General features: G+C 36.5%; 1 protein-coding gene across 1 annotated transcript in view; it reads right to left on the reverse strand.

Moving 5' to 3' along the window:
* Positions 1 to 323: 323 nt before the first annotated feature.
* The window catches only part of klf7.L (Kruppel-like factor 7 (ubiquitous) L homeolog), a 79,514-nt gene continuing 63,063 nt past the window's right edge, over positions 324 to 16,774 (reverse strand). The window contains exons 3-4 of the mRNA XM_018236200.2: positions 12,346 to 12,469; positions 324 to 2,208 (exon numbers count right to left, since the gene is read on the reverse strand). Coding sequence (XP_018091689.1) covers positions 2,157 to 2,208; positions 12,346 to 12,469 — 176 coding nt within the window. The 3' untranslated portion in view covers positions 324 to 2,156. The remainder of the gene's footprint in view (positions 2,209 to 12,345; positions 12,470 to 16,774) is intronic.

Here is a 16,774-nt window from a genome sequence, read left to right on the forward strand (position 1 = left end):
ACGCCTTACTACCAACAATGAAATAATGGGAATATAATGAAAGAATTCAGTGTGAAAAGAAAATTACCTATGAATAGGCAGGTTCTATACCTCAATTTTAAAGGGGAGGTAAAAATCCATTTAACAGCCGGAGGGTGTGATAGCACTGCTAGGCCCTTTGGCAGTTAATGGCTTAAACCCCAAGTGCCAACGCTGCTCTTTAAGTTATCAGTGTATCCCATCATTTTTATTTTTCAAATATTTACTTTTTATCTTTTTTTAATTATAGCTTTTTAATTTTTTTTTATATTACTTTTTTTTTTCTTTTTTATACTTTTTTTTTGTTTTCTGTTTAACAGTCAAGGAGTCAAAACAAGTTAAAAATATACCAGTTGGCTGGGATAAAAGAGCTGCGTTCATCAAGGACACTGTGGGACCAAATGTGCAATTTTACTAGTTGTTTAGGGATGGTCCCAGAATATACAAAATAGACAACCTATCCCCCTTCCACAACTACTTGAATTGACCACTTGATATGATACGATTGGTAGTCTCTAGAAGCAAGACTTATGACAGTGTAGTAGTATGTACACAAATTTCCTGATCATGATGGATTCTGGGCCGGTTTAAAAATATCAGAAAATGATTGATTTTGTCAGGTACATACAGTTGTTTTGTGACCCTAAGATATTACTAACATGAGATCACACTGAACTTACAGCTCTAACATTTTACTGTAACCCTGTAAAAAAAAAAATCACCAATGGAAATGATATCCACTAAGTTTACAGATGTCTGAGCTCTTAACTAATTTAAGAGCATTCTAATAATGACCTTGGTAATCAAGGTAGTGTCTCCTTTTTTCGATCATTAATGAGTCAATCCCACAAAGTCAACTTACTGTACTTTAAGGTGTCTTCCAATATCCAGTGTTGTATGGATTTATATATTTGGCTTTTTGTTGTTGTTAGACACTGAAACAAAATATTTAGTACAAAAATGCAGCTGCTCTCGAAATAACATCAAGTTTCTAACTAGTTATATTGTTAGGATTAAAAATCACTAATCAAGCACGATTTTGGAAAGTTCAGTTGGAGACGGCTTACAGCCCACTGACATTAGAAGTCAAGTCTAAATTGTTGGTCCAATCCAAGCTAAAAGTGTCCAGACAGAGAGCAAGAAGTTGAATAAGATAAATGTCCAACAAGAGAATGTACTGTAACTGACCAATGTTTCTCATTGCGCCTGTTTAAATTAAACACAAGGAAAAAGGATTACTGTGACAAAACAAAAACTGTAAGGTCTGTAACCTTTGGAAGTGCGCACACTGGTAGGTAGGACACTCTGGTTTCAATCATTTCGATCCCACTCAGTCAGTGTTAGCGGCTTGAAAAGTCACTAGTGCATAAGGTGTGCCACAGCCAAAATAAGTAAAAAATAAATAAATTAAGGGAATGAGGGGATATAAATGTTTTATCACTCAAGAGTTCTATATGAAACTTAGACCAAACAATTGCAGAACCTTGGTTATGCTTGGAACTTCACCTGTTTACTGCCAGTAAGGCCTATGGCATTGAGTTAAAAAGGGTTTTAAAAGCTCCACAATCAGGTAAAACCACAGAGGACCATGTAGCAGGATCCTAATAGAAATAGAACATCTTTTTTTGATTTGCAGTCTTCAGATTCATACACATGAAGAAGAAGGCTCATGGACTGAGATTTGGTTTCCTAGTTCGAAATCCATCATTTTTTTAACCTCAAAGTTTTAGAACAAAATATTTCGTGCTACAACAAGCAACTGGAAAGTGGATTTTAGCAGCTTCTGAGATGCAATAAATTGAGTTCTTCAGAGCCTCTCAAATCTACTGTCCACTTCCAGAGATGTCTTGTTCTCTTGGTTTCCATGGTGAGACATATAAGAGCACCCAAAATGCAAATGCTTAGGCTTTTGTAGATCCTCAATCATTCAAATCTCCATCCTTCCATGCCTTTTTCACTTAGGCTGGGGGTATGGCAGAACAAACAGATGTTGTATGCATGAATGTGTGACGGTGCATGAACATTTGATTTTGTGTACAGAGTTTTACATGTGACAATGTCCTCCTGCATAACCACAAGTGCCCACTGCAACCCATGGTCTGTTCAAGGCTGGGATGCCATCTCTATTTTGAATGTCCTTAAATATGTCTCTTCATGTGAAGGGCAAGGTGATCAGACCTTGAAAAACACCTACAGATAAAGCAAAGGCAAAGAAAAACGTATTTAGTAAATGTATTTAGCATCATGAATCTTTTATTAACCATACATATTATGAAGTGGCATGCAACTGTTATCATTCAATTAATGGATATTAGGGATGCACCGAATCCACTATTTTGGATTCGGCGAATACCGAACTGAATCTGAATCCTAATTTGCATATGTAAATAAGGGGTGGGAAGGGGAAAACATTTTTTACTTCCTTGTTTTGTGACAAAAAGTCACTCGATTTCCCTCTCCGCCCCTAATTTGCATATGTCTGTTCAGACAGACAGAAGGATTCGGCCGAATCCGAATCCTGCTGAAAAAGGCCAAAACCTGGCCGAATCCCGGATTCAGTGCATCCCTAATGAATATAATATAATACACAAAGCCAGTTATTTTATGTGAACAGCTATGGGAAAAACACTGGCCAGCATATGTCTGCCTTCTATCTACAAATACATAACATCTTGCCAAAATTTATTAAACCTAGTGTATATTTATTTATCTGTCATCTGTCTATCTATCTATCATGCATAAGTGTGCGCAAACACAAAGTTATAAAATATGTATTCTTGCTTGCATTCTTAAATTAGCTCTATAGTTGCTATTTGACCAGGAGTCACAGTAAAACATGTATTATGCCCATATTGAGGTGTATTCAGGGCCCTTTTCCTAATTATCCCTTTAATTGGCAAACATTTTTTTCTCACTAATATTAAAGAATATTAGATTACTCTCCAGATCCAAAATGTCATCTCCTATGAGACTTCCTCCAAACACTATGAATTTTATGATTATTTACCTCTCCCCCACCCCTGCACCTTCTGCTTGCCTCTGATTTCTGAGCCATCTGTTGAAGATCCATTAGTCTCAGACTAAGTACTTCCACCTCCCTTAATGTTCTCCCTGAAAGCTTGAATATCTCAGGCACGGCTACAAAACTCTAAGTTATATTCTCCCCTCCAATCTAATGCACATGATTTCATTAGGATGTCAATTAACCGGGTGCTGACTGTACTGTCAATTAGACAGTGCTGAGAATGTTTGGGAAGAGAATTATAATGTGACTCTTCTACAATAAAAGTATCTATTAGTATCGGATCTGGTCATTAATATGGTTAAGGTTTTCTTTACTGGCATAATGGTAAATAAAAAAAAAAAAGCAGACTGTAAAGATTGGAAGCATAACTTATTGTCTGCATAGGGAAGTCATCATTTGCATTATTGCAAATATATTATTATTAACATTAACATGTATTTATAGTGCCAACATATTTCTGCCATTTTGCTTCCTTCTACTTCTAAAAACTTCCATACTTAATAAAAGCAGTTGCATCATTTATGGTCACATGGGATGTTGCTTTGGTCCGTACACAGTTGTCAAGCTTACATTGTGGAGGCAACAACATAGCTACAATTACAAATAGGCAGCAAATAAATAGTTATTTGCATAATGTTTTGATATATGAGCTTACTAAGTATGTAAAATGTTATAAAAAGAAAAAGACAAGAAAAAGGAAGGGGTGAGAAAGAAACTCATCCCAGGCAGTATATCTGCTGCATTTAACTTTAAAGGAGAACTAAAGTTCAACCCACAATAAGTATTGTGATTTTTCTATATTGCATATTCATCAAAATTCATCCAAAAAAAGGTGAAGTAAAAGAGCTGCTGTTAGTTACCTGAACTGAGGAACAGAATCTCAACATAAAGCCTGTATGCAATATATTAAAAAAAATATTATACAAGACTGATGAATACAATGAATACAGTATCATATAATATGTTACCAAGTGAAGCAGTTCATTTTTTTTATATTATTTCTGCATAATAATTTTGATTTCCAGCAGTCCAGTACACATTGAGCATGTGCAGTGTCACTGACACTCATAAGATGGCCTGATAAGTTCAGAAGATGGGGAGCTACTTTGGACAGCTTGAAGGTATGGGTCATTACTGTTAAAGGGCTGCTGACCCTCTGGATTTACTGAATAAAGCATAGCCATATTCATTTCAGGCATTACTTCTACTTTAAGAATTAAACTTCCTAGCAGTCTGAGTGCAACAGCAGGCCCTTCATTGTTAGAGTGCCACTATCTGGCTATAAAGCGAGCCAAGCTCCGGAACAGATTGGGACAAATTTATAACCCCCCAATACTATAAATTTTCTAGTATCCCTAGTTCAGACTAAATCCATTGGGCAAATTATTTTTTCCTGGAGTATATAGAGTATCATGGGTTGTCCATCTGGGGAAAATGCTACCCACTTACTTTCCGGTGAGATCACCTACCCTAGCACACACATTTATTTATTTATTTATTTATTATGACTATATTTATAATGCAGGCCATATGCAAGCAGATCTGCAGGTTAAATGAGCAGATGTTTGGAAGAACTGACCAGCTGTCATCTGAGGCCCACATCCTCCCTCTGGATTATTCCTTAACCAAAGGATTTTTTTCCATTTGACCTCAATCAATATCTGAACAAGCTCAAATACTTGGGTAACTTATTGATGCTGTTAAAATATAGGGTGATAAATGATGCTATAACAGTATGCTAAGGAACACCTTTTTGTAGACCTGAATGTTATCAACCAACTTAAATTGTGAGCTCTCCAGGCAGAGACCGCCTTCATTCTGTGTTGTTTACCACATGGCACTTAACTGCTATACATTTATATTTATAATAATGTTTGTCCTCCCTGTCTGTGCATCTATACAGACAAACAGTCCACTCATGCTTATGTGCTGGGAGAATTCCATTCCATGAAAAAAAATTAAAATCCAGTGGACAGCTCAGACAAAGGCTGTTTTGAATAGATATTTGTGATAACACTGCAATAATCTGAAACATGAGATATCTGACTAGTTTTCATTCCTCCTAAATGTAACTTTAAATGTTTTCTGCATTACTTGAGATGTGATAAGCCATCATATATTAGAATTTCCAGTAACTTCATCCCTACCTATAAACATTTTGGCTTCTGTTACAGAAAGCTAATGTATCAATTAAGGATTAATAAAAAAGCAGAAAATGGCTTAAAAAAAATCATTTCTCAAGGATATAACATTGCTCTATTAAAATCAAAGGCTGTTAAACCTTTCCTTTATTCTTCCTTACAGGTTAGTAATTCCACACCTCCCCCCCTTTATATGGAGAATGGTTGCTGTCAAACCAGAATATGAACCCCTAACATAATCAGGGGCATAATACCTCCCTTCCCCCTAAGATACATATTTATTTCACAAGGGCATCAATCAAGAAGTAGATTAGCAATGACAGCTTTGAAGCAAGTACTGCACATATACATATGTTTAGCGAAAATCCTGCCTGCGGCTTTGCATGCTGAATATGAGTTTATTTTTTATTCTCTATTACCAAAGCAGTATTATATAGCTGGTAAAAATGTGAAAGGTAGAAGGAGACAAGATGAAATTTGATGTGACTTTTGGAATGTTTTTTTGTTTTAGTTCTACAATATCTCACTAACAGGTGAAGCAGAAATATATTGTAAAAGGCATGTGCTACGAAAATACATGTAATAGCCAGCTTCTACATGTACTTCCTTTAGATTGATAAAAGACAACTCTTGCCATCAAGTTCAGCCCCTCTAAACGGACCCCCAGTGTGTTTGCTTAAAGGACATGTAAACCCCCTCCACAAAAATGTAATAAGGGAACAGCCTTTTAGAATTCTTTAGATAACTGCCACTCTGGTTATTTAAAGGTTAATAGTAAGACTGCAGCATCCCCTTAATCACTTAGAAATCCTTCTCCTCCTATAACCCCCTCAGCCCCCTCCCTCAGGAATTAGCTTTGGCTGTTGAATTATGAGCATGTTCAATTCTTCTCAGCTAAGATTACTAAACACACCCTCCAGTCTAACAGCCAATGAAGAGATAGCATTACTGGTTCCCATAAAAACTCTGCTCTGGCTGTCTGATCCTAATTTTTTCTCCTAAACACCTCTCCTGAGCTCAGCTTAACCATTACAGTGCTCAACCCCAGCAGAACTTTTTATCAAAGTATTTTGTGCCTGTGTAACCCTGCATTCTGCATTACATGAACTTTACAGCATTCTGTACATGTCTCAATGTTACTGATGATGTGTCAGAGGAAAAATGGCCGCCGGGTTAAAGCTGCTATTTGTTTTAGGAAAATGCGACGGTGGTGGAAAATTGAGGGGGTATATACAGTACAAATGATGTGACTTGGGTGGGGAAGATATGCCCAACTTATATACATGGTAGGAAAATGTAGGCTTTACATGTAGGCTTTAAAATAGACTCCATTGAAGAGGGCCTTGGAACTTTCTGGATAAAGGATCCTATACTTCTGTTTTATGTGCTTTTTTCTCTGAGGCTAAAAATACCTCCTTTCTTATAAGGGTAGTTCACCTTTAAATTAAGTAGGTTATAGAATAGCTACTGTAATTCTAAGCAACTTTTCAATTGGACTTCATTTTTTTTTTAATTATTTGCTTTCTTCTTCTGACACCTTTTAAATGGGAATCACCAATCCCATCTAAAAACAAATGCTCTGTAAGGCTACAAATTTATTTGTATTGCTCATTTTTATTACTTATCTTTCTATTCAGGTCGTCTCCTATTCCAGTCTCATAGTCAAAGCCATTCATAGTTGCTAGGGTCATTTGGCCCTACCAACCAGATTGCTGAAATTGCAAACTGGAGAGCTGCTGAATAAAAAGCTAAATAACTCCAACTACAAATAATAAAACATGAAAGCCAACTGCAAATTGTCTCAGAATATCAATCTCTACATCATATGGAAAGTTAATACAAAGGTGAGCAACCCCTTCAACTAAATAAATACTAAATAAAAAAGTTATACATACCCTATTTTAAACCATGATTAGTGTTTAATAGATTTGATAGATCCATTTGTGTGTTTGCAGGATCAGACTGTGCCGGTGGGAAAAAACCTGGTGGGTCCTGTCGACCCAGTCCCACTCCTGCTGAAGACCTGGGTGCTGCTGTATGACTGCCATAAGACCTCCCCCCACCCCTGATTGCTGCCGCAAAAAGTGAGACCAGGGTATGTACTGGGGGAGAGGGGGCGGAGTGGGTTTACAATGCCAGGTGAGGGAGTGAGGAAGCCACTAAGGTGGTAGCCTCGGTGGAACCCTAAGTTGGTAGCCTTGATGGAAACCTAAGGTGGTAGCCTTGGTGGAACCCTAAGTTGTTAGCCTCAGTGGAACCCTAAGGTGATATCCTTTACCCAGAGGGCGACAGAAAAATGAAACCTGTAAGGGTAATGGAAGCTGCAGTAAGAGATGGGGTGGGAAAAGCGAGACAATGAGAAGGAGGGGGATGAGGAGGGTGCCAGAAAGATTTATAAGTTGCATGTTCAATTCATGGCAGGGTTTATATTTTATTAGGATTTGTTAAATAAGTATCTTTGGAGGCTTGAACAAACACACTATTATTACATTGTGTCAACAAAACCAATGATACAGGTTTTATTGCTTTCTGAACTGTGCCAGATAACAGGCTCACACAGAAGATGTGTCTTCTTGGTATAAAGACACAAAACAGGGGACAACAATGCCTCAAATCTGTGCTATTCATTGGTTTTTACCATAGTGTGGTCTATTACAGTATCTCCACAAACAAAAGCCAAACCTGACAGAAATCCTTGTAAAATTTCTAAAGCCTGTCAAAGAATTTACAAGAAAAAACCCAATAAGGCTCACAGCACATGACATTCTCTGCCACTGTTTTTCAGATGGCGAAAAAGTGCCTGAACCAGACACAGCAGCCTGTTATTAGTAGTAATGGAAACTGCCTGTCACCACTGGTTTTCATCCAGAAAAATGCATCTGAGCAATCTCTGGCCAAAATAAACTAATGACAAGCTCCTCAGCAGACATTGTTTCTGACTGGTTTCATAAAACTCTCACCATTAATGTCACTGGGAATCAGATGGTTTGTTAACCCTATGTAATCTGATCTGATGCCCAGCTAGCCAGACATACAATAATCACCACATTAAACGTATGGAAGTTTCATCCGACTGAACTGCACAGTCACATCCCAGGACCGTGATTCGGTTTGATTTTGTTACAATGTTAGAAACAAAATACAATTAGCAGGAGAGAAAAGATGGAATTTAAGAGCAATAGGAACTTAGAAAAGGTAACAGCTTCACTACAGCACTAAAGGAACAGTTCAGTGTGAAAATAAAAACTGTGTAAATAAATAGGCTGTGCAAAATAAAAAATATTTATAATATGGTTAGTTAGCCAAAAATGTAATGTATAAAGGCTGGAGTGACTGGATGTCTAACATAATAGCCAGAACACAACTTCCTGCTTTTCAGCTCTATAACTCTGAGCTAGTCAGTGACTTGAAGGGGGTGTTCTGGCTATTATGTTAGACATCCAGTCACTCCAGACTTACATTTCTGCGTAACTAACTATATTACATTTTTTTTTATTTTGCACAGTCTATCTATTTACCCAGTTTTTATTTTTACACTTAACAATTCCCTTAAGGTCCCCATACACAGGCAGATATAAGCTGCCAACAGCCTGAAGGTGGGCACATTAGAGCGAGATCCTTGCCAAACGAGCGGATCTCCATATGTATGGCCAGTTATACTTTATTTGTTTGTTTATAAATCAGGCACAAAGCAAATTCACTTGTAGTTATTTCTGGGAAATTAAATGTACATGTACTTCATATGATATGACTGTACACTTCACAGTTAAACAACACAACAGGATTTTTATCTCTTAAAGTTGTGGTCCACCTTAAAGTTAACTTATAGTAAGTTATAGAATGGCTAATTCTTTTCAAATGGCCTTCATCGTCTAAAGCTACAAACTTATTGTTATTGCTACATTTTATTACTCATCTTTATACTTGGTCCAACTCTAATTCATATTTCATTCTCTTATTCAAATCAATGCATGGTTGCTAGGGTTAATTGGACCCTAGCAACCAGATTCCAAATTTGAAAGCGGCCAAACAAAAAGCTAATTAACTAAAAAAAAAATACAATAATAAAAAATGAAAACCAATTGCAAATTGTCTCAGAATATCACTCTTTACATCATACTAAAAGTCAATTTAAAAAAAATTAAAGTTAATTTAAAGGTGAACAACTCCTTTCAAAGACAAGCTTTATGACTGCAAGAGCAAGTGCATTATTCATAAAGGTACAGTACTTACATGCTCCTTTGTAACTTGCAATGAGTGATAATGCAGCCCTTCTGTCTGCTGCTGAATTTCATGCAAGTACATGCACTGATGCAAGGGAACTCTGGAACTACCACCAGTCTGGATCTGGTGGTAATTTCAGGGTATCTGTAGCAAATGAATTGGACACTAATGGTGTTATTAAGGCTGCATGTTGTACAGTATTTAGAAATGGTCCTTAGGATCTGGCTGAATTACATTACATCTCATGAAACCGGTTTAAATGATTCAGTTCATTTGGAACATGTATGACACACAGCAGCATCAAAGTCAAGGATATATAGAATACTCTGTTTGGAAAGAGGGAAATACGGACAATTTTGGTCAATCAAAGAAAAAAAAGTAAATACACAGTAGCTGGTGATATCAATCAAAGTGTATTTAACCAATAAGACTGTTAAGGACAGCAAGGGCTTTGAAAAGCAGGATGTACAAGAGCCCACATTTCCTTGCAATCAAAGTCACAAACTGTCTTCCTATTTCCTGACCTGTTATTCTACCAGTAGCTAAATATAAAACTCTGATTGTATTACAGACATTTTCCTGGCTTTCTTTTAATGCTACTCCTGGGTTCTTTGGCTTGATAACTCATCTTTTTTTCAATCCTTTTCTAATGTGATTAAAAGCACATCTTTATTCAATAATGTTGACAGCAGCCTACCCAAGCCTTTGCTTAGCCTGCTAGTGCCCAGGCATCTCAGCTCTCAAAAGATGATAATGTCAGGCCTGTCACTTGTAATTACACAAGCACTCGCTTTCTTTCACCCTTTGACACTTCTCCCCATTGTAAAAATACTTGATGCTTCTGGGAGATTTCTGCTTTTTAAGACACTAAATAATGAAGGAAAAAAAGATTCAGCTGTAGATGTCACTTACAGGAATGAGAAAATGATTGCCAAATTTTAAGTTTTAAACTTTTTGCAAAATGTTTATGTGCAGATGGGATGACTGGACTACTACTGCTCACAAATTGGGAGAGTCCAAATGTTTAAGACACTTGTTATAACACACATATATATTGACCAAGCAGATATTTAATATACCTTTTTGGCAGTCTCAGACACACACTTCCCCTTTGAGTTGCAGCATGTTCATTCCATATAATCCCGAAAACAATAAAATCGAAGGCGCTAGTTGTGGTTATGATCTGCAGCATTTTAAAGGGGTGGTTAACCTATGAGTTAACTTTTCGTATGTTATAGAATGGCTATTTTGAAGCAATTTTTTAATTGGTCTTCATTTTATATTTTTTATTGTTTCTGAATTAATTGCCTTCTGATTCGCCTCGGCTTTCAGATGGCTGTCACTGACCCCATCTAATACCAAATGCACTGTTAGGCTACAAATGTAATTTTTATTGCTCATCTTTCTATTCAGGCCCTCTCCTATTCATATTCCAGGCTATTATCAGCCACAGTTTACCAGTAGGTTAACTTTACTGTACTACAGACAGTGCATAGGTCTTTAATGAACATTTAGGGGCAGAAGTGAAAATTCGAATTTCAAATTTAAAAATTCAAATTTTCAAGTTTATTTTAGTGTAATTTGACTAGGGAATAGTTACAATTAGATTCAAGTTTTTTTTTTAAAAAAAAATCTAATTCCGAAATGTATCACGTACTGGCCCTTTAAGAATTTGAATTCAACTATTCCAAGGAGTCAGAAAGGTTAAAAGTAAGCCTTATCAGAAAGGTCCACCCAAATAGAGCAGCACTAATTTAAAGGGTTTACTGGTATGGGTTCTCTGTCAAAAGAAACACTGCATTTCTTTCCTTCTATTGAGTACACATGGGCCTCTGTATCAGACTTCCTGCCTTCAACTTAAACCTCCTTGCCCCGGGCAGGAGCATGCTCAGTTTGCTCCTCTTAATCTGAGCCCAGAGCTATGAGTGAGCAGGGAGGAACTCAGGCAGGAAGTGATGTTACACCAAGCTGATACTGCAGCTGCTATCCTAAACAAACAGAGCTTCTAGAGCTTTTTACTCAGGTATGGTAAAGCATTCTACAGAATAAATATAGCATTCTAACTTGCACTATTGCAGCTAATCTATTGGCAATAAAATGCCTCCGTAGCTTTCCTTCTTCTTTAAAGGGGTAATCCTTGAATTAATTTGGAGTTCTTTGGAGACATCCTGAAAATCAATCGATCCCATTCACCTGAATTTGAAAGATTTGTTTGTTTTTTTTTTTTAAAAAAAAAAAATTTGATTGGTCGTTTTTCCCCCGAATTTTGAGTTCCCATGAAACTCCTAATATGTCCATGGGAGTTTCCCATGAACTTGAAATTCGACCCTTGATAAATCTTGTAGAGACCAAAAGATGTGATTTCCTCCAAAAATTAAATAGACAGTAATTAAAAAAATACAAAAAGGTTTATTAGGACATATTAGGATACGGCCTAACACGTTTCGTGCCTATACCGACACTTACTCATAGTCTATTTAATTTTTGGAGGAACTCACATCTTTTGGTCTCTACTTTATGTATATGCACCTTAGGACTGAGGCAAGCTGTGAGTATGTCCTCCCTTTTTCATTTTTGATCTATAAAATTGTTTTCACTGTAGTAGTGCTTATACAAGTTGGTTGCACCATTTCCTTTATTGTAGTTTCCTTGATAAATCTGCCCCTTATAGGACCAGATCAGTTGAGTGAAAATGTATTTCATGAACCCATTTCACAGTACAACAGATTTTCATGTATGCAAACATTTACAGCAAGACTTCTTTTGGACCCTACTGTATTTAATTATCTTAAGTAGTACTTTTAGCTATAAAAAAAAAAAATTACTAAGAATAAAGAAAATGTACAGTACATTACATGAATAGGACATTCAAAACAAATTCATTTTACCAGATTCAGGAGCAAGCAAACAAACTTGCGACATAACTGCTGCACTCACCTGTCGCAATGGTTGCATTTGAATGGCTTTGCCCCTGTGTGCTTCCTGTAGTGCCTTGTCAGCTCATCACTTCGAGCAAAACGCCACTCACACCCTTCCCAGGAGCACTTGTATGGCTTCTCACCTGCATTTACAAAAGAAATAACAAAACACATTAGTATAGGTAAAGAAATAAACTCTTGTATCAAATTGCGGTTAAGTATGCATTCACCTTCCCACAAACAACGAAAGATCGTTGCTTTCACACAAATTGCACACAAAAAGTGGCACACATGAAAAGTGCTCACAAAAACAATTAAGATAGAACATTGTTCTTCACCAAAATAATTGTAATGGAAAGCTTTAAAAGGGTGGTTCACTTTTATAAGTTAACTTTTCATTCATTATTTATTTTTTTATAGACTTTAGTTATTTGCCTTTTTCTTCTGACTCTTTTCATCTTTCAAATCGGGGGTCACTGACCCCATTCAAAAAATGAATGCGCTATAAGGCTACACATTTATTGTTGTTACTACTTTTTATTACTCATATTTGTATTCAGACCCTCTGCTATTCATATTTCAGTCTCTTATTCAAATTACTGAATATTTGCTATCTTAATTTGAACCCTAGCTACCAAATTGCTGAAACTGCAGGATAAAAAAGTAAATAACAAAAAAAAAACCAAATAATAAAAAATGAAACCCATTGCAAATTGTGTCAAAATATCGCTCTCTACATCAGACTAAAACTTAACTCAAAGGTGAACAACCCCTTTAAGGAATAATAAAGATCATTTGACCTATAAATATGCAATAGACAGTGAAGTGCCCTAAAACAATCTAGTGAACAATTATGGTTATGACCCAATAAATTTGATCAAATTAATTATTTTCTGCAATTGCGATGAGCCTTCATGTTTGACATTCTACATTTCAGATCAGATCACTGGTAACCTGGAGATATGTGGCAGGCTTATTACACCTTAGTATTTATAGAATAATTGCCTAATCCTTGTATTGTTGCAGGCAAAATTGTGATATGCTTGTTATTTCTGTTGTGTTGTGTTTAGGTGCAATATGGAAAAACCATCAGAGTGTCATTGATCACATTTATGTCCAGAAAGAGAACATTTCATGGTGATATTTTATAGTTTTTATGGCACTCTGATGTGCAGAAAACCCACATATGCAATTAGGCATTTATGGGTGAACATATATTAATGGCCAGTCGGAGCACTTTCTCTAACAAGCCAAACTCATTTTTGCCAGCTTCAATCATACATCATTAGGCAGAGCAAGCTGATCACTTCTGGATATATCCAGACATGGCTCCAAACTACTTAGATAAGAACATTTTTAATTGTTTGTGTTTCCCAGAACGACAATGATTTTTATAATCCCTTTTTTGTAATTAGTTTATTTTTGTAGCTAATGCTAGTTTTTCCAGTTCACGGTATCCCAGTGCATAATTAGATGGAAGGCTATTAAAAAAATTGCCAGTTTTTCACTTTCCACTCAATTTCTATTCTCATCTACCTGTTTTCATACAAGAACAGAAAGAAAGAAAGAAAGAAAGAAAGACACAACTTTTCAAGACAAAAATATGATGATTCAAATTACTAAAAAAAAAACCAGCTCCCAAGCATTCTGCATAGTTAATCCCATACATGTATAAACACAAATATAAAAAAAATGAATCTCACAGAAATATTAGATACTTAATTTAGCATTATCATGCACACATATTTATGCACCCCTAAACCATGGGTGTACCAAAATATTTCCAGTTATAGTTACACTGGCTATGCAGCAAACAAGATTTATTTCAGGCATTTTGGACTGGGAGGGGAAGACGCGTTTATAGGGGATAAAGTTGTCAAAAGGTATACTGAACTTTAGTTTCAAAAAAATAATTTGTATACCAATTTGTGGGTTTTACCAACAATGTCTTCATTTGAATATACTTGGTTTTATAGGCCCTTGATAGACTTGTGTTTCTGAGTTTTAGACTACACCACCTATTCAACTTGATACAGGTATATGATCTCTTATCTGTAATACCTGGGGTTTTCTGGATAAAGGGTCTTTATGTAATGTGAAACATCAGTGTTTAAAAAGCTTGCGTTAAAACATACTGAAAGAACATATTTAAAGGGCTCGGGCAGGGGGATATGTTGTTACAGCTGCAGTTTTTTAGGATGGAAGAAAAAGATATGCCTGCCTTTGTACACAAAAGTCTAGTCTAAACATAACACCGCTTACAAACTTTTAAAAGTTTTAACCTTTTTTTTAATTCTAACTGTTACAACAACAAAAGTGCAATGTGTAGGCCTACTTTGAAATAAATTAAACAGTGAATATACCTATTAAATGCTAGTGTTCTCATCTGTTTAAAGCTGAGGGCTATAGACGTCATTAAAATATGTGTCACATCCACATCTATAGCACCTGCTGCAGTTGGATTCTGGAGGCTTCTCTCTTGTCTTGATTGTGTGACCACGGTAAGGACCATGATGAACCATTTTACTGCGGCTCGGTCTTGTCTGGGATGTCTATACAACCCTTGCACCTGCCGTTGGCTTTTTGAGCTGCCAGCAGTTGCGATGGCTGTATAGACGACGTGACAGGCAAAGCCGCAAGACTGAGCCACAGCAAGCGGGATGAAGAGCCGCATGAGGCTCCGGAGCCGCTGGTTGCCTACCCCTGATCTAGGTCATGGAAACTTTCAGTCCAAAAGGTCTAAATGTTAATATTAACCTGCAAGCAGTTTTATGAACTGTTTCTATAATTTCGACCCAAATGCATACAATTCCCCCTTTTTTTGTTAGGCCGCAATATTTAGTGTTTTTAATGTTTTTAATATATTAATGCAATAATGTAATTATGGAGTAATACAGTCAGACCATGATTCTATACTGTTAATACTGTTCGTAAAATGAAGACTGATTTGTAGCCACAAAACAATGTCCGGGTCTGGTAACCATGGTCAAGCGCCCAGTAAGTAAGAAGGAAAAGGGGAGAAAGGAGACGCGTGCCCATGGTTACAGAAAAGAAAATTGTGCAAGCGCTTTAGAAACAAAGAAGCGCATATCCATGGACGCAAAGGATGTTAAATAGGACATACGCTGTATGAGGAGTAGAAGCCTTTGATGAAGTCATAGTGACGAAACGCGTCAGGCGGAGCTTAGTGACGGCATCCAGGAAGCACCAAGAGAGAAGACACGCTGCTGTAAGAAACTTTGTCGGCATTACATTGAACCACTAGTACAGCGGAGACAGAAAGCGCGCTGGGAACTGGACTGACTGATAAGCACTTTTTATTGTATTTATGTGAGTGCAATTTAAAATCTATTAGAAAATAAAAAAATGATTTTACACTGTCTATAGCGCATTTGTTCCTAGAGACTACAGCGGACAAACTACAGGAGAGAAATGTTCTTAATGAAAGCAAAATCTAAACGTTTCTGAGTACCCACCCTGCCTTGGTGTACGAGTATGTTTGAAAGTTTTAAAGGGAAAGTTAACCCTATTTTATTATTCACGAGTGAACTAAAGTGGTTTTAAAGGGAAAGCTAACCCTATTAAAACTCACAAAAAACACTGGTGAAAGAAAAAATATTTTTAATTATTTTTTAACTAATGAAAGGGGAGCACAAAAAGGTGTTACAAAGAAAGTAAAAAATACTGCACTATATACTGTACATATCATTTTTCCTGCTGTCTTTCCTCAAGCTTCTTAGGGAGCGCTGTTTCATCACTTTGGAATTTTGTATTTATACTGGGTTTTGTGCAATACTTCTGTAGAGCTATATTGGGTCTGACAAATCTCTCTCCGTTTTTTTCAGCATTTATAAGGCTATGGGTACATCTATCATTTGGTAGACAAAGATTCATTGCTCTGCCTGAGGCTACAGTAGAAAGGTTCAGAGCTTATCCCACTGTATTACTAAATGTGTAAATGACCTCTTAAACTCAGTCAAATAGGATTTTTAACTCTCAAAAGATTAGAGGCAGTTTTAAATGAGATAGGCTTCTTTGCATTGTGAATGAGCCAGAAGCCATGACCACGCATCAAGAGTAAAGCAGGTAATCAAACATTATTAATCCTAATTATTACTATCTATATAATGCCAACATTATACGCAGCATAGATTGTTCAATATTTGTATCAGTGCCACTCCTTGCCCCACACAACACAGTCTATGGTCAATTTTATCAGCAAGATATATATATATATATATATACACATACACACACACACACACACACATTTTCAGCAATCTGGTAGCTAGGGTCCAAATTAACCTTGCAACTATGCATTGGTTTGAATTAGAGACTGGAATATGAATAGGGGAGAGTCTGAATAGAAAGATGAGTAATGAAAATTTGCAATAACAACACATTTGTAACCTTACAGAGTGTTTGCTTTATAGAAGGGGTCAGCGACG

This window comes from Xenopus laevis, chromosome 9_10L (genome assembly GCF_017654675.1).
Source record: "Xenopus laevis strain J_2021 chromosome 9_10L, Xenopus_laevis_v10.1, whole genome shotgun sequence".
NCBI lineage: Eukaryota > Metazoa > Chordata > Amphibia > Anura > Pipidae > Xenopus > Xenopus laevis.